This window comes from Ranitomeya imitator, chromosome 3, assembly GCF_032444005.1.
Source record: "Ranitomeya imitator isolate aRanImi1 chromosome 3, aRanImi1.pri, whole genome shotgun sequence".
Lineage (NCBI taxonomy): Eukaryota > Metazoa > Chordata > Amphibia > Anura > Dendrobatidae > Ranitomeya > Ranitomeya imitator.
In genome coordinates this window covers 231,233,345-231,251,499 of record NC_091284.1, presented here as the reverse complement: position 1 = coordinate 231,251,499, position 18,155 = coordinate 231,233,345, and the positions used below count along the sequence as shown (strand labels likewise).

At 44.3% G+C, this 18,155-nt stretch overlaps 1 protein-coding gene across 1 annotated transcript in view; it reads right to left on the bottom strand.

Moving 5' to 3' along the window:
• The window catches only part of RASSF5 (Ras association domain family member 5), a 181,809-nt gene extending 164,531 nt beyond the window's left edge, over positions 1 to 17,278 (bottom strand). Inside the window, exon 1 of the mRNA XM_069756263.1 lies at positions 16,592 to 17,278. Coding sequence (XP_069612364.1) covers positions 16,592 to 16,745 — 154 coding nt within the window. The 5' untranslated portion in view covers positions 16,746 to 17,278. The remainder of the gene's footprint in view (positions 1 to 16,591) is intronic.
• Positions 17,279 to 18,155: the final 877 nt, after the last annotated feature.

Here is an 18,155-nt window from a genome sequence, read left to right as displayed (position 1 = left end):
CCTTGGAGCAGCATGAGACGTACTCTGGAGAAGGTGGTCCCTGTACTGACCGCAAACCCTGAACCTAGCAGCGCAACTAAAAGTAGCCGTGGGGGGTACCTAACGCTCCCTAGACCCCTCGACACAGCCTAAGATCTAACTACCCCTAAAGACAGAAACAGGAAACCTATCTTGCCTCAGAGAAAATCCCCAAAGGATAGATAGCCCCCCACAAATATTGACTGTGAGAGGAGAGGGAAATAACATACGTAGATATGAAATCAGATTTTAGCATAGGAGGCCATACTAGCTAATAAGAAAGAATAGAACAGAATACTATGCGGTCAGTATAAAAACACTAGAAAATATCCACCGCAGAAAATACGGATCACCACATCTGACTAAAGACATGGGGGGTATATCTGCATCTCCAGAGAAATAGCTAGGCTGCATAAAATCCTTCACAGACCAAGCTGGACAAGACAAAAACATGAAAATGCACAGAACTATAAGATCCACTGCAGGTGGACAGCAAAAACAAAGCCAGGACTTATCTTTGTAGAAAAACACAGCAAACTGGAAAGACCAGCAGGGAAGTGAATCCTTCAAAAACAATGGACAACTGGCACTGACTAAAGGATCCAGCAAAGCTATATACCCCAGTCAGTTTTGCAATCAGTAGATACACCTGTCCACTCCTGCGGTCCAGGCACAACTGCACTACCCTCTACAACCACCGGAGGGAGCCCAAAAGCTGAATTCACAACACTCGGTACCGGTACTGGTCCTCTATGTCTCGGTGCTGGGGTTGTCACGGTGGCTGGACCCGGTCCGTGACCCTGCTAAGGGGCGTCCAATAAAAGGGGTGATGTAAGTTTGTCAAGGGTTCGTGACGCCACCTGTGGTATTCGGTCAGGGTGACCGATGCTGCTTAGGGGTCCGCTGGGGTGATGGAATGGCAGCTAGATGGTATACCTTCCCACAGCTGAAGTATATCCCCAGGGCTTCCCAGTAGTGTAGGTGGCGATGGTGTGAGGTGCAGTTAAAAATGAGGACACAGGGTTGCAGTCTCTTTACCTTTTTACTGAAGACTTCGGGATCCGCAATCCAGAGCACTGCTAACAAGGCTGGCTGAGTCCAGCCGGTCCGAAGGCACATCCAGAGTTCCCTTTGCAGGTGTAAATCAGTGCCTACCAAATAGCGCCTGTGTGTTGTAGTCCTTCCCTGCTGAGCATTCGGGATAGTCCTCACAACTTTCGTATCTGTTCTTTCTCTTTCTCTCCGTCCCCCAAGTTATTGTCTGGATAGGACGCACCTGTTTGACGGGAAGGCTCGGAGCTATTCTGGATCCCTAGAGACACCCCTCTCCAACTTTGCCCCCTATGTCTGCTTAGGTGATGTAAGGTAGATAGCCAACCTAAAATCAACTGTCCTGCCGCTGTTTGAAGTAATGCTTGGAGTCTGTTACTTCCTCGGCGTTTCGGCCATCGGCTACGCGCCTCAGTAGGATGTTGCCGTTCTCGGGGCACGACTCCTACTGGATATCTCCTTGTGCTGCGATTTCGTTTCTCCCTTCTCCACAATATCCTTCACTTCGTGTCCTTCCTTAGGATGCCACCGCAAGGTAGTGCAGGCACGGCAAGGTACGTTCTGTCCTTTCTGCTAGGTACCTGCCAGGAACCCACCCCTGACAGGTCCTCCCTGGAGCTCTCCCAGGCTGCGTTCTCCTCTAACTTCCTATCCAACCCCCAGTTTTACCAGTGTGAGGAGTGGCCTAATACATAGTGCCTTTTGCTCCCCCTGGTGGCTGGAGTGTGAAGTGTAGTGTGTGACTGTGATACCTGGTCAGGTGAACTCCTTTAGTGCAATCAGACATAACATCACTCCCCTTAGTGGCAGAGCGACATTACTGCAACGACCAGGACTCTGGGGCGCTGCACATTTCTCCACTCATCCTTCCTTCAGTTATATAAAATTTGCCATTGCTGTATGCTGAAAAGCAGCCTCATACCATGAAATTCCCACATCCTAACTTGACTGCTGGTATGTTGTTTTTAGAGTGATAAGCAGTGCCTTTTGGTCTCCAGAATGTGTATTACAGCATCCAAGCAGTTCAATTTTGGTCTCAACTGACCAGACTATATTCTCCCAATATTTCACAGACTTGTCTAAATGTTCTTGAGTAAGCGTTAAATGCACTTTAACATGTGTCACACTGGTGGATCGTGGACCCACTGCACCACAAGCTGGGCTTAACCTCGGGGGCCGTTAGTAAATGGCTACCTGTTTTCACTTGAACCCCTGAGGGTCAAGTAAGGCTTGAGATGTAGGTTGCTTCCAGGTACCACTAAAAGGCAGTCCCCAGTACTGCGGCATCTGATGTCAATGGTCAGGATAGCAGTCACAAACTCTGAGTCACTTGCAGAAGAGACTTCGGATAACTAGTAGAACAGATAGCGAAGCTTATTCAGACAGGACATGATCGAGCTTGGACAGAACAGGATGTTCAGTTGGAACGGACTCTGGGTTTAGGCAAGACAGGTTTTGGAACACTGGTAGAGGCTATATGTGCAGGCTCAGACAAGATAGGTTCAGAACTTAGGATCAGGTTCTGGCAGGACTGGTTTAGGAATGGGTTCAGGTTTAGACAGGACAGGCTTAGGAATAGGTATGGTTCAGACTTGGCAGGTTCAGGGACAGGGACCTGACAACAGACTAGTGGGTATATACACTAACTAGAACTTATGTTGCGTAGGCACCTCACTACAGGGGAGGGTGACTTAAATATTTAATGCCTCCCAGCTATTGGCTGGGGGAATCTCCAGAAGTGTGCCTGCTGCCCCATTAATAAGTGGGAAGCTGCAGGAGAATGTGATGCGGCCGTGGCGGTGAGCATGCTGGGAGGAGTGAAAGGGACCATGCAGAGTCCATGGACCTTGCTCCAGCGAACACCAGGTAGCCGCTTAGCTACACCCCTTCCTAGGCAGGTCCAGCCCTGTGGCACAGTGGGTCCACAAACCCAGATGCACTACCTATGGGCATGACAGTTTGCTCAGGGCATGGATTCCATTGATCCCAAAATCCCCTGACCTCAGACATGTACCAAGAACTCCCCTGTCAGTGTGATCAGTAAGAAAATTTTTTGTCATAGTTGAGGACTGTAAATACCCGGATGGATTCTCTAATTAAGGCCGCTTCTTCCGCTTCAGCTCAAGGTGCCACAGCTACAGGCAAGCCTACTCTGCCTGTGACCTATACCCTAGGAGCTAATCTCCGCTTATCGGCTCCTCCACAATTCAGCGGAAATCCCAAGCAGTGCTTAGATTCTTGAACCAGTGCACCCAGCATTCTGAACTTTTGACCCATCAGTTCTGACTGATCGTGTTAAAGTGGGATTCCTGATGTTCCACCTTGCAGGACAAGCCCTAGAATAGATTAACCCCTTGTGGTAGAGAGGGTATCCTGTGACCATGGACCTACAAGCCTTCCTGGTGTCCTTCCGTAAGGTCTTTGACAAACCTTGTAGTGCTTTATCTACTGCATCTCCCTGCTCAGACTGTGCCAGAGAGAATTATCCGTCAGCCAGTATGCCATCCAATATCTCACCTTGTCTTCCGCTCTTGGATGGAATGACGAAGCTTTGGTAGCCACTTTCTGGAAGGGATTATCTAGAAGAATCAAGGATGAGTTGGCTAGATGTGATATCCCAGCCTCTCTAGATGAACTAATCCCTCTGGCAATCCGGATAAACCTCAGGTTTCAAGAACGGACCAAAGAGGTAACACGCGAAAGGAAACTATCACGTCTGACTCTGTCTTTCCAAAGACTGCTCATTCCTCAGCCTCCAGAAACAGTCATCCTTATGGAACCCATGCAGGTCAATCCTGTTTTGCTGGCAGAGTGGCAACAAGAAAGTAGTTTTGCAAAGGGAGTGTGCTTCAGCTGCTGTAGCGCGGAGCTCTTTAATTGTGACTATCCTAAGAGGTCTAAACTCCTAAATCAGGGGCCTTTGGGTGAATCTTTCCTAAGTGAGAGAGGAGACTCTCCATCAATAACTTTGAACATTTCTGTGTCCTATAGCGGAATTCAGTTCAACAAAAAAGCCTTTCTTGACTCCAGTTCGGCAGGAAATTTTGTACAACAGGCCATGGTGCAACGGTATCAAATTCCCGCTCAAAGCATTCAGAATTTGCTGAGAGTGTCATCTGATGAAGGGAAGGACCTACCTATAGTCTTTCAAGTCGTCACAGAACCTGATGAGCTCCATATAGGAGCACTCCATTCAGAGAAAACTGCTTTCTATATGCTGGCTTTTTCACCCCCTTCTCTTAGGTCTTCCATGGAGGAGCTCTCATGAGCCTGTGTTAGATTGGAATTCCGGTGACGTGCTTCGATGTGGGGAATCGAGTCACATGGGGTGTTTGGTTTCTGTGCTTCCAGCTGAGTTGCCAGTGTTGCCATCCTCTCCAAGAGGCAATGGTTCTAATGGCCTGTTTCCTGAAAATCTTCTGCCCAACGAATGTATCTTGAGTGAGACCAATGTGAAAATCGACCATAGGAAGGTATCTTCTAGTTCCAAGTGGTCTCAGGATGACAATGTAATGGCGGAAGCATCTTCCGAGTCTCTAATGTCCACAGACCAAGAGGTGGAGTCCCAATCCATCTTTGTTTATTCCAAGGAGACAGCTATTTCTGCCTAACTAAAAGAGAGACTATGCAAGTTATGGTCCCTGTTTCCAAATCCGCTCAGAGTATGTCCAACCGGTGAGAGGCATCATGGACATGAAGAAGTTGGGAGATATAGTCTTTCTTCTAGTGGCTTGGAGAGATCGTGGAGATCGAGAGAGGTTGTAGGAGTTCAGAAAGAAGAATCTAGCTCCACTTTCTCTGCAAGAACTCCTTAGGGACCTGAAGTAGAGGGGGCGTAAAGGGGGGCTACTGTAACATTTGCTAGCACCTCCGCATGGTTCTCCTCCTCCCAACATGTGGGGACATCAGGTTATTCAACGCCACGGCAGCAACAGCGTCTAAGTCAGCTTCCTCCTCCCCTGTGTGTTCTTGCGATGCGCCTAGTAAAATCGCATGGTAAAATGCCCCCTACTAACAGCTGGGAGGCATTTAGTAATCACCTGCAAGGTGTCTCCCAGCCAATAGCTGGAAGGCATTTTGTATAAAAGGCACCCTCTCAAATAGGGAGGTGTCTGACCAACCCCTATAGTTTCCTCTTAGTGGTGTTGGTGTGTACAACTACATGTTGCCAGGGCACCTGTGCTTAGTCTGTGTAAGTTATTCCTGTATCTCGTATTCCAGAAAACCTAGTATAGTTTGTCCTTGTTCCTGTGGTCACTTCAGCGGTATCCTAATCCTGAAACCGCATCTGCGGTACCTATAGCTGGTCTCCTGATCCTGGTGTGACCAGTCCTGTGTCTGTTGTCCCTGGTCCTAGTGCCTCCAGCTCCAGAACTGTTTCTTGATACAGGTGCTTCTCACAAAATAAGAATATCATCAAAAAGTTAATTTATTTCAGTTCTTCAATACAAAAAGTGAAACTCATATATTATATAGAGTCATTACAAACAGAGTGATCTATTTCAAGTGTTTATACCTGTTAATGTTGATGATTATGGCTTATAGCCAACAAAAACCCAAAAGTCATTCTCTCAGTAAATTAGAATACTTTATAACACCAGCTTGAAAAATTATTTTAAAGTCCCAAATGTTGGCCTACTGGAATGTATGTTCAGTAAATGCACTCAATACTTGGTCAGGGCTCCTTTTGCATCAATTACTGCATCAATGTGGTGTGGCATGGAGGCGATCAGCCTGTGGCACTGCTGAGGTGTTATGGAAGCCCAGGTTGCTTTGATAGCAGCCTTCAGCTCGTCTGCATTGTTGGGTCTGGTGTTCCTCTTGACAATACAAGGTCAGGCGAGTTTGTTGGCCAATCAAGCACAGTGATACTGTTGTTTTTAAACCAGGTATTGGTACTTTTGGCTGTATGGACAGGTGCCAAGTCCTGCTGGAGAATGACATTTCCATCTCCAAAAAGCTTGTCGGCAGAGGGAAGCATGAAGTGCTCTAAAATTTCCTGGTAGATGGCTGCTCTGACTTTGGTCTTAATAAAACACAGTGGACCTTCACCAGCAGATGACATGGCTCCCCAAACCATCACTGATTGTGGAAACTTCACACTAGACCTCAAGCAGCTTGGATTGTGGCCTCTCCACTCTTCCTCCAGACTCTAGGACCTTGATTTCCAAATGAAATGCAAAATTTACTTTCATCTAAAAACTACACCTTGAACCACTGAGCAACAGTCCAGTTCTTTTTCTCCTTGGTCCAGGTAAGATGCTTCTGGCGTTGTCTATTGGTCATGAGTGGCTTGACACAAGGAATGCGACACTTGTAGCCCATGTCCTGGATATGACTGTGTGTGGTGGCTCTTGAAGCAATGATTCCAGCAGCAGTCCACTCCTTGTGAATATTCCCCAAATTTTTGAATGACCCTTTCTTAACAATCTTTTCAAGGCTGCGGTTATGCCGGTTGCTTGTGCACCTTTTTCTACCACAATTTTTCCTTCCACTCAACTTTTCATTAATATGCTTGGATACAGCACCCTTGAAGAGTCAGCTTCTTTAGCAATGACCTTTTGTGGCTTACCCTACTTGTGGAGTGTGTCAATTACTGCCTTCTGGACATAATCCATTACCATTGTCCAGAGCCATTAACCTTTTCAGATCCATACTCATAGCTATGCACACCTGACTACATCCAGTCCAAAGAGAAAGGCAGAGAGGCAGGAGGAGAAGACTAAATTTAGATTGCAATGTATGAGCTCTTGCAGAGAGTTGTTCTTCTTAATAGCTCCTTACCCAAGTGCAGGGGCTGGTATGTACTAGGCACATAAACTACACCAATAAGAAGTCATTTAACTATTAAGAGTCCAATGATATTAGCTGAAAACGCTCCTTATTAAAGAGGAACCCAAGAAGAAAACTAGGTAAAAAAGGGTTATAAAATTAAAACACTGACAATATATTTCTCGTATTACTGGGTTTAGTGATTCTTTTGACTTCTTACTACCAATTAAGGGGGTCACAGCCCTGAGACCTGACATGGCTCGCTTTTGAAAGCAGCTAATTTTATGAAGCCATTGGGAGAAATAAACTAGTAATTACAACCTACATGCTTCTGTGAAATGAAAATAAAAGGCACTAATTAGTACTTAATTACCAACATTTCCATGCTTACGTAAGTAAAGTCTCCTTTTTTCCCATTTTCCTTTTTAGCAGAAGGAAAAAATGGAAGCAGGAAACATTTTAAAGGGACGCTGTGCTAAAACCATATTAGATCTCTTAAAGGGGTTATCAGAAGTTGAGAACCTTGTCTATTATCCCTTTTGGAATATACAGATAGTGTGTGAGGGCCTGGGGGGCCCTTTAATAACCTCTATTTTAAGACTGACTGGAGAGCTGCTTCTGTATGAGCCATTTCCATTCAGCAGACTCAAGTCGTGCATGTATGATTTTTCCAGCAGCAACCATAGCTGGTAGCAGGGCCTGCCTGTTAATAGCTTCCACCAGCAGGATCAGCTTTTTGCAGGGCATGACAAGCATGGGACCTTTGTGAGAGGAGTTGTGTATGATATCTTTGACAAAGCATGTTCTTTAAAGTGGATCTGTTTCTCAATCCAAGCTGCAAAAATTATTGAATATTCTTCTTAGACCTGATACAGCAGATGTACTTACTATGAAAATCCATGTCAAAATGGCTGCTTAATCCTAATATTAAATATTAAAATGCTTCTTTTAATAATAGGCAGAGAAAATTTTCACAGAAGAATAAACAACCATTCAAATATAGATATTCATAGTATGTATACCAGCCTCATGAGTTCTAAAACTTTTATATGCTAATGTATAGGTTTATATTGGGAAAACACCTTAAAAAATGATTTTCATATTTGTTTTCACGACTTATTCAAATTTGCCACTGGACATAAATAGAGATCTGTTGATTTCTCTAGGGATAGTTGTTCCTCTCGCAGAAGCTCTTTTGTCAGTGTATCTATGCTCTGCTTTGCGATGGCTGCTGGGGTCCTGAATATGGCTTTTAGATCAGCTAGAGGCACTGGCTAAGTTTCACAATAGAAGGCAATAACGTTTTAAACACTTCATATACCAAAGCAATTATGTAACCAATTATCCTATAGTCACTTAGAGGACCAAGAAATAATAAAATAAAAAGCCCATTCCAAAAAAAGAAAAAAATCAAGAACTCAACAGACCCCATTAAAAGACAGCAGGGTATGTCAGTCGTTTCCTGTGTCCTTCATGTGACAAATCCAGCACTGTGTTGAGTTTTCCTTTTGGAACAGAACGTTATGGCGCCATTGTCCAATCATACATTGTCAGACTGCAGAGACAAGTCCACGCCACCCGCACGAGACACTGGACTTAGGCTAGGTTCACATTGCGTTAGGGCAATCCGTTAAGCGCACAGCGCTAGCGGATTGCGCTAATGCAATGTTTCTTTAGGGTCAGCGTTCGCCGTTCACGCTAGGGCAGATCCCCAATCTGCGCTAGTGAGGAACGGACCTCGGACCGAGGTCCGTCACAAAAGAACGGCACATCGCTAACGCGTGCCAAAAATGGCATGCGCTAGCGATGTGCTACAAAGAAAAATCACATTGCTGTCAATGGGTACGCTAACGGACCCGTTGCACGGTGTTAATTGCGACATTTTCGCCGTGCAACGCAGTCCGTTAGCGTTAACCCATTAACGCAATGTGAACCTAGCCTTAGGTTTCTCACCTTACACATCATAGAGATGTTACTCATGAGGTAATCCTCACCGTGGCAAAATCCCTGTAGATAGCCAAGAATAATCAGCTGAGACAAGGCCAGCAAATTGCTATATCATGTCCACTATACCATGTGAAACATAACTCTCTTTCCCCTTTCAATGTCTTAAATTATAGAAATGTTCCCCAACTTTCTAGATGCTGTAGTATTAATCACAGCATTGGGCTTTCCATCCCTTTCTCTGCTGCTGGAACATCTCCACTGAAGACACATCCTCCTGTGGTACAACATGACCATTCCTTTAGCTAAAATAAAGCATGGCTTGTCTCCCGAAGTCCTGTCTAGGTCAATATGGTGGCTGTGCATCATATGCAAAACACACGTTACTCCTGGCCTGATTAAATTAGCGCTGACTCTGTTGCCACATCTCGGGTGTTTTTCACAAAGATGCAGTGGACACTCAGGGACTGATTCATCATTTGTGGGGTTTTTGTCACTATATTTTATCTTGTGGGATTTGTGAATGTTTTTTGGGAGAAAGTCATCGAAATGACACACACGGCTTATTATGTCCCACGACTTGGGAATCATACAGTATTGTATTGATTCCACAGGATTGCTATGCAATAAGGTTTGCCCTTTAGTAGCATGACCTCCTTTTTTCTCGGTCTGCCTCCCTAACTCTGATGCCAGTAAAGCCTCCCTTCTTCTTGCTCATTCTCTGTAAGTCTGCCATCTTAGAACCTCATATCATACAGCTCTGGTTCAGAATAGTCTTTTTTTACCTAGTGCAGCTGTTACAGCTACTACTACTGTAATTCAGCATAACTACAAGAATTCAGCTGGAAAATATACCTTCTGGAATCTTCCTACGTGCTTCCTGCAGTTGAATCAAACTATCTGATGAAATCTGTTTGTGTGAGTAATGGTACATAGAGACATCCATAGAATGATGTCTCAAGCGCCCTATACTCAGCCTAATTATGGAGTCAGAATACAGCACATGAATTTTACACAAAGTTCAAAAAATATTTTGTTTTTCCTAACCATTTTTGTGACTTTTTAAAGCACAAAGTAAAAAAAAAAAAATTTTGTGCATAAAATCATTGCACAGGGGGAGTTGAAGTACATTTGTGAGAAATTTTGTAGCTTTTGAAAAGTTGCAAATGATATACCAGGCAAAAACATCTGGAAATCCTCAACCCCATCTACAGGGGTAAACTAAAAAAGAGAGAGGCAAGCACATACAGTTAGGTCCATATATATTTGGACAGAGACAACATTTTTCTAATTTTGGTTATAGATATTACCACAATGAATTTTAGACAAAACAATTCAGATACAGTTGAAGTTCAGTCTTTCAGCTTTCATTTGAGGGTATCCACATTAAAATTGGATGAAGGGTTTAGGAGTTTCAGCTCCTTAACATGTGCCACCCTGTTTTTAAAGGGACCAAAAGTAATTGGACAGATTCAATAATTTTAACTAAAATGTTCATTTTTAGTACTTGGTTGAAAACCCTTTGTTGGCAATGACTGCCTGAAGTCTTGAACTCATGGACATCACCAGACGCTGTGTTTCCTCCTTTTTGATGCTCTGCCAGGCCTTCACTGCGGTGGTTTTCAGTTGCTCTTTGTTTGTGGGCCTTTCTGTCTGAAGTTTAGTCTTTAACAAGTGAAATGCATGCTCAATTGGGTTGAGATCAGGTGACTGACTTGGCCATTCAAGAATATTCCACTTCTTTGCTTTAACAAACTCCTGGGTTGCTTTGGCTTTACGTTTTGGGTCATTGTCCATCTGTAGTATGAAATGACGACCAATCCGTTTTGCTGCATTTGGCTGGATCTGAGCACGCAGTATGGCTCTGAATACCTCAGAACTCATTCAGCTGCTTCTGTCCTGTGTCACATCATCAATAAACACTAGTGACCCAGTGCCACTGGCAGCCAGGCATGCCCAAGCCATCACACTGCCAACGCTGTGTTTTACAGATGAAGTGGTATGTTTTGGATCAAGAGCTGTACCACGCCTTCGCCATACTTTTCTCTTTCCATCATTCTGGTAGAGGTTGATCTTGGTTTCATCTGTCCAAAGAATGTTCTTCCAGAACTGTGCTGGCATTTTTAGATGTTTTTTAGCATAGTCCAGTCTAGCCTTTCTATTCTTGATGCTTATGAGTGGCTTGCACCATGCAGTGAACCCTCTGTATTTACTTTCATGCAGTCTTCTCTTTATGGTAGATTTGGATATTGATACGCCGACCTCCTGGAGAGTGTTGGTCACTTGGTTGGCTGTTGTGAAGGGGTTTCTCTTCGCCATGGAGAATATTCTGCGATCATCCACCACTGTTGTCTTCCGTGGGCGCCCAGGTCTTTTTGCATTAATGAGTTCACCAGTGCTTTCTTTCTTTCTCAGGATGTACCAAACTGTAGATTTTGCCACTCCTAATATTGTAGCAATTTCTCGGATGTTTTTTTTTCTGTTTTTGCAGCTTAAGGATGGCTTGTTTCACCTGTATGGAGAGCTCCTTTGACCGCATGTTTACTTCACAGCAAAACCTTCCAAATGCAAGCACCACACCTCAAATCAACTCCAGGCCTTTTATCTGCTTAATTGAGAATGATATAATGAAGGGATTGCCCACACCTGTCCATGAAATAGCCTTGGAGTCAATTGTCCAATTACTTATGGTCCCTTTAAAAACAGGGTGGCACATGTTAATTAAGGAGCTGAAAATCCTAAACCCTTCATCCAATTTTAATGTGGATACCCTCAAATGAAAGCCAAGAGTCTGAACTTCAACTGCATCTAAATTGTTTTGTTTAAAACTCATTGTGGTAATGTCTGTAACTGAAATTAGAAAAATGTTGTCTTTGTCCAAATATATATGGACCTAACTGTATAAAATAGATGTGAAAAAAGACGCTATTGGAAAGATACAATTGATGCAAACAAAAAAGTGTATTGTGCGCAGAGACTGGATTACAAACTTTTCTTCTCACTATGCTCTGTGGAGACACTGAACAAGCATGCTGTGCATTGGGATTTGAGCTAAGCAACCTGTAGAATTGTGACTGCAGCTCTATTTGTACATGGACATATGACTACTTGTCGCTACGGGTGAGGGGATCCGTGGAGGTTCGGGTTCTGGTATCCGACCCAAACTTTATTCCAAAGTTCTGTTTCGGTACCAGAACTGTATCCAAACTTGAAGCAGAACCTAAACCCCTTTGAAAGCAATTGCGACCCGAATATTTTGATATGGAAAATTCACTCTTTCCTCAAAGACTGCCCCCAGAATTCCGAACATTGCAACAGATGTTCAGAAGAAGACCATGCTCTGCATTTAGCAGTGGACACTAACTGTCCGGTACGAACCACGCTCATCTCTACTTGTAGCCAGTCCCTGACCAGAGTGGTGATGCATCGCCCACAGTGATGTCATCACCGCAATGAGTGATTGGCCATCTGTCTGAGAATTTATGTGATAGATAAGAGGATTGTAGAATTCCTACAGAAAATTTTTGCGGCATATTACAAGAAAAACATAACTCTTTACTGGAGCAATAACTCCTTAGCCTACTGAGCTTCCGAGGAGTTAATTCCTGTGTGAGAAGAATCTATTACTGCCTCAATATCTGGCATAGCTCACCCTATATAAATGTTTCCATCTATATGGCTGGCATGTTGCCATAGTAACATTGGGCATAAAAGCCTTTCCAGGAGCACCCAAGATTTCCTGCTGCAATGATGGCAGTGTTGCTAAGTTGCTATGGCAACACTGGATCATCGTTACTAATGAGATCTTAATGTTTAAATGTGCTATTAATACCGTACAAATTCTGTACTAAAAATATTAATATAACGAGACAATGAGATTATGCAGAATGTTATGAAGATCACAGAAAAGATTATTAAGATAGCATAGGAAAAAATATCGGATCTGTATCTTTAAATGGACACCGTCTGATTCATCGATCTTCAGCTCTGTCTTCTTACTAGTTTCTCCATCTGTAACTGAGCTCACACGGGATCCTGTGACCTTTCTTCTGGTGTTACACCAGTCATTGATTATCCCAGCTCCTGGAAGGAGAGTTACTAATGTGTGGCTCCTTCTATAAACCTAACACTGCAGTGGAAGCTGTGTATAACATGATACTACCACCACCCGATAGTCATCGTATGCCATGGTGCCGCCAACGTGCGTATTTCTGCTGTGATGTGGCACTACGAGCAAAGGCGAATATATTTAGGGCACCCCATGCATCTGTTATAGAGCCCATGAGAGCGTGGAGCCATCTCTCTAGGCTAGTCATCGACCTGTGACCCTCCAGAAATAGAGGTCCACGCAGATTGTTCTTGTGAGATTAAACTGAAAAAAGTTTAACTATAGTGAAGAATGTAAAGAAATAACAAGTAACATTGAAGGAATTTTCCTCTTTTAGCAATCATCTGCCTCCAGTCTCCGGTGTAAGAAAGCAAACTGTGTTTTGGTTACGTTCCCTGGGTTCAGTGATGTGCCTCTGCTACTGCCCCAGTCTCTTTTGTTTGGCTGCAGTGGTGATAGCATGTCAACAGCACTTGTATCTACATCTGAAAAGCTGCTGAGCTCAGTGATTAGATGCAGCTCTCATGTCACAGCCCCAGATGAAGCAATAAATGTGAAACCCTCTTTGGGGGAGAATAGCAGCCTGCCTGAACTTTAGGGCTCTCTCTTCTAACATTAATGTTTTGTTTCTCTTAATGTTTGGTATATTTGCACTGTATACTGTATTGGGGATACTTCATTACTTTTTTGGGGACTTATTTTACAGGCATCAAGATACTTACATTTACACTATATCCTCCACATTCTCTCTTTTTTCTCTTCTGGATATTCTCTGAAACAACCTATTTTGTATCTTGTGTATGTTCATTATCAAAATTTCTTTATGATCTTTCAAAAAATGACTAATAAAAGTATGATTTTATTATTATGAATCTTGAATAGAGTGGAGCGAATTTGTTTGGGTTCCCTCTTATTCGGCAAGCTATAGCGCTTACCGAATACACTGCAGAGGGAACCCGGCTTCCGGGATCGCGCCGGCTGATCAGCTGATCGGCGCCGCAGCTGCATATGTCGCGGCTGTGTCACTGTCACATGACATGCATGGAGAGCCTGTTTGGCCGGTGATCCAGCCCGGTTCACTTTGCAGCTTATTCGGTAAGCGCTATAGCTTGCCGAATAAGAGGCAACCAGAACAAATTTGCTCAACTCAATTAGAAAAGGGACAACTCCAGTAATAAGAGAGCCAAAAAAGTTTACTTGCAGATTAAAGTTTGGGGCTGAATTATGGATTCATTGGTATATTCACCTATCTACAACTGACTGTACATCAAACAAAATCTATTTTTATAAAGAAAACTTCATTCGTTTTCATTGGCATCACTTACAGGTTTTCTTCAAGACCGCATCACGTGTTTTCAACACTACCATAAATACTGACATACATATCTAGGCTGGCAGCTCTTTTTATAACATTGACTGCCATTTTATGTTTTAGGCTCAATGTCAACTTGTAGAAAAGTAACATATGAATAAATGTTTTTTGTCAGTGCTCTAAATAGCATCTATCCCATTACACCAGTCCCTAACCTACGAAGACTCAATATCTAATTCTGTATATCAGGAATGCATAGGTTAGGACCAAAATCCTAAAAAGATAATTACCCTAAAGTAGCCTTTTTAGAATATCAATTTACAAGCTATTGAACCCGTTCTACGTCGGAGTGGCGAGCATTTTTATTGGTACATTTATACAGTGTCTTCAATAAAATTGGCTCGGAGATCGCGGTATGCGAACGCGCTGACTCTGGCTACATTTTATTGAAGCAATGTACTAGAATGTCAAGAAAACAGTGTGCATGAGCAAGCCATAGGAATAATGGCGTTGGCCGGCACATACGCACTGCTATGTTGAAATTGTAGAATTCTTTGATTAAAAAGGGACAGAGTCATCACATGTGCATACCATGCTGTCCAGTGCCATTTTTTAAGACACTATGTCTGCGAATTTGCACAGTGTCTTCAATAAAATGGCGCCGTAGTGCGGCTTACGCTGACTCCGGAGCCACATTGTACAGTCATCAAAGCAGTGCACACACACCAGTCATAGGGATAGGGATAATGACTATGGCCAGCATGTGTGGACTGCTATGTTGACGTTGCAGTATAATTCTTCAATAAAATGATGACGGAGTCAACGTGTGCACATCCAGCATAAATTTGCATATGAGTCGCCCCAGGGCAGTGGGGTACTCGGTACCGGGTCCGGTTGACTATTAAAGGCGATGTCACGGTGGCTGTGACCCGGTCTGTGGCCCTGGGCCTCAACGTTAAAGGGGAAAATGTTCAAAGTTTGTTGTGACGCCACCTGTGGAGTTCGGTCAATAGTAGGACCAATGCTGCATTAAAGGGGTCCACTGGAGGATGTTGAGGCAGCACGGGTGTTACACTTCCCACAGGTGAAGCGGGGTCCCCAGGGGTCCTATAGTGTGTGGCAGAGATGATGGTATGTTGATGAATAAATGGAGGAGACAGTTGTAAGTCTTTACCTGGTTTACTGCAGGTTGCTGGCCACAGTCTGGGATACCAGGCAAGGGTGATGGTGGTCCAGTCGGTTCAGAGGCAATAGAGGGTTCCCTTCTCCAGTAGAGGTCTGTGAGCCTCTCCAACTTGCGCCATTAAAGGTGAGGTCTCTGCTGCCTGAAGCTTCCTACAGGGTCCTCCAGTTTCCCCCTGTCCTGGGACAGGCACCTGCACGACGGGCAGCTTGAGCCTTTTTACAGGGACTCTAACATGCCCCGGGCTCCTCAGGTGCTGCTGCGTCTCAGGCGTGGTGCGGGCAGGTAATGTGTAGTGTCTTGCCCTCCGGTTCTGCTCTGTGTTGTAGAGTCCCAGAGTCCCACAAAAGCATTGGGCTCCCGGTTCCCGGCTACTGCGCTTCAGCTCTGAGGGTGCCCTGCCACAGTTCCCCTCTGAGCTCTGTTCCTCTCCTGTGCTCCTTCCCTTCCGGCTGCTCCACATTCAACCCCTCAGGTCTTCCTCCTTCCAGAGGCTACAGCTCCCTAGCTTCTACTCCAGGTCAGGACACAAAGCCTAGGGAAGCTCCCCTGAATCCGGGTGCTGATCTCCCCCTTCTGGCCTGGATTCAGAATGTGTTGCATGTGTGTGCCTTACCTGGTGAAGAGAACTGCATTGCCTCTGAGCATGATATTACCCTCCCCGAAGGAAAAGCAACATCACTGCAGCAACCGGCCACCTGGGATGCTGCACATACAGTGTCTTCAATAAAATGGCACCGAAGTGTGGCATGCGCATGCGCTCACTCAGATGCCGCACTGCGCAGGTGCCGCCCATCCCAGCTTCAGACAGAAGGATGCATACACCGTTATATATAAGATATTGCGTATAATATCGCACTTGGGCTTTCCTTCACCTTGGGCAAAGATTCAGATCACTTTTTAAGCCCTGTATCTAAATCCAGTGGCCAAGACAGAATACCTAACTGGTACCCCCTCCTAAAACTCAATACCTGAGGCCTCTTCCCAGTTGTGTGTTAGGAGGTTCAAATAGACTTGCACCTCTTCCATTCCACACAGTAATCTACCTGTACGAACATACTTCATATATAATAATATCTTTTTAAACTTTTTATGCAAATGAAAACTCTTTGGAAACTTTCTCATCTGGCATGTGGACATCACGGACATAACTAGGACAATATAGACAAGTACGTTTCATAGCTCCATCCATACATAAACATACCTCTCACGATCAGTAGCTCATGGCTGGGTGTTGGGAGAAGCTGGAAACCTTCCGACCATGATTTTGACTTTGGGAAGTGCCGGAAAAGGCTGCGGATTTTCTTTGTCACAACTCCAAAACATGCTGCAGTTGTCTCCGTCCTCCGCCGTGCCATTCCCGTTTTCAGTCTCGCTCATTGAGGTCAGACTCCATAGGAATACTGAGAACGGCAAATGATCTCTCTCTGCACGTCACCATTATGATGCTCTAATGGAAGAATCAATTGACAATCCACAAAAGGAAACAGCGAGACAATTATAAGGAAGTATTTTCCAAAGAAAGTAGAAGGCGACTATCAAGGCAGAAAACACAGATCTTTCATCTAGAAATAAAAGTGCTGCTTTCCATCATGCTACAGAGGAACAGTTTTCAATGAAGGAGTTTTGTTACTCCGTGTCGCCATAGCGGATAGGTAAATAGGAATGAAATTCAGGGTGACAACGGCTTCTGGGCTGCACTGGCATATAGACAGATTTCTCCGCCAAGACTCGCATCCGTCTGTCGTCTGTGTACCAGCTCTTGGAGAAAAAAACTTTCTATTCCTGTAAGATAAGATATAAAGCTGGAGGGCTGTAACCTAAAACCCTGCAGTGTTACACAGGGACCAATGTGCAGACTCTGCTCTCCTCTTTCCTGCTGTCAAATATCTTTAGTCTTTCAATCAGTCCAACCCTGTAACCCTTACCGGTATGACGAGCCCGTCAGTCAAATCCAGTGCCACCCACGGCACCAGGGCAAGTGTTCCAGAAGGACTTGAGCAATATTGAAAGATCTTCATATCTAAATGTTCTTGCTGGATTTCTTAGAAAAAGATATAAATAAAATAGACTGGCGCTTAAATTATACATAATGACTCTGTGTGTTGCTTTTCAGAAGCTTTTAACAGAACCTTTATATAGGAGTCTTTATTAACTTACATCAGTGGAGTGGGAGGATTGGCACCTGTGTATAGTAGTCAGCAGCTTGGAAATATTAACCTTCACATTTAGCACCTAATTCTCTGTTATGTATTTCTGAATTCTGAAAATAAATTCATGAAATTCGGATTAGGAGAAGAAATAAATTCACTGCTAAAAATTTTTTTAAAGTGGACTTAAGTGGAGCGCCCGCCAGGGCCGTGGGGTACTCGGGCCGGGTCGGACAGTTCTTAAGGGGAATGTGTCACAGCAGCAGTGACCCAGTCCATGGCCCTGGGTGTCCAATAAAAGTGAAATAAAGGGGAAATAAAGTTTATAGGGGATAGTTCGTGACGCCACCTGTGGTATTCGGCAAGGGATAGCTGACGCTGCTTAAAGAGACCGCTGGGGCTGATGGTGATGCAGCAGAGTTGGTACAGCTCTCCACAGGTAGAGCTAAGTCCCAGGGCACTTATGATGTGAAAGATAGTAGTGATGATTGTAGTGCAGAGTAGATGGTGTAGTAAATATCTCTGAGGACATAGCAGGGTGCAGTCTTCACACTTTTACTTATGGTTTGTGGTGCAGTCCATGGCACTGATTACAGATGATAATGGAGATCCAAGCAG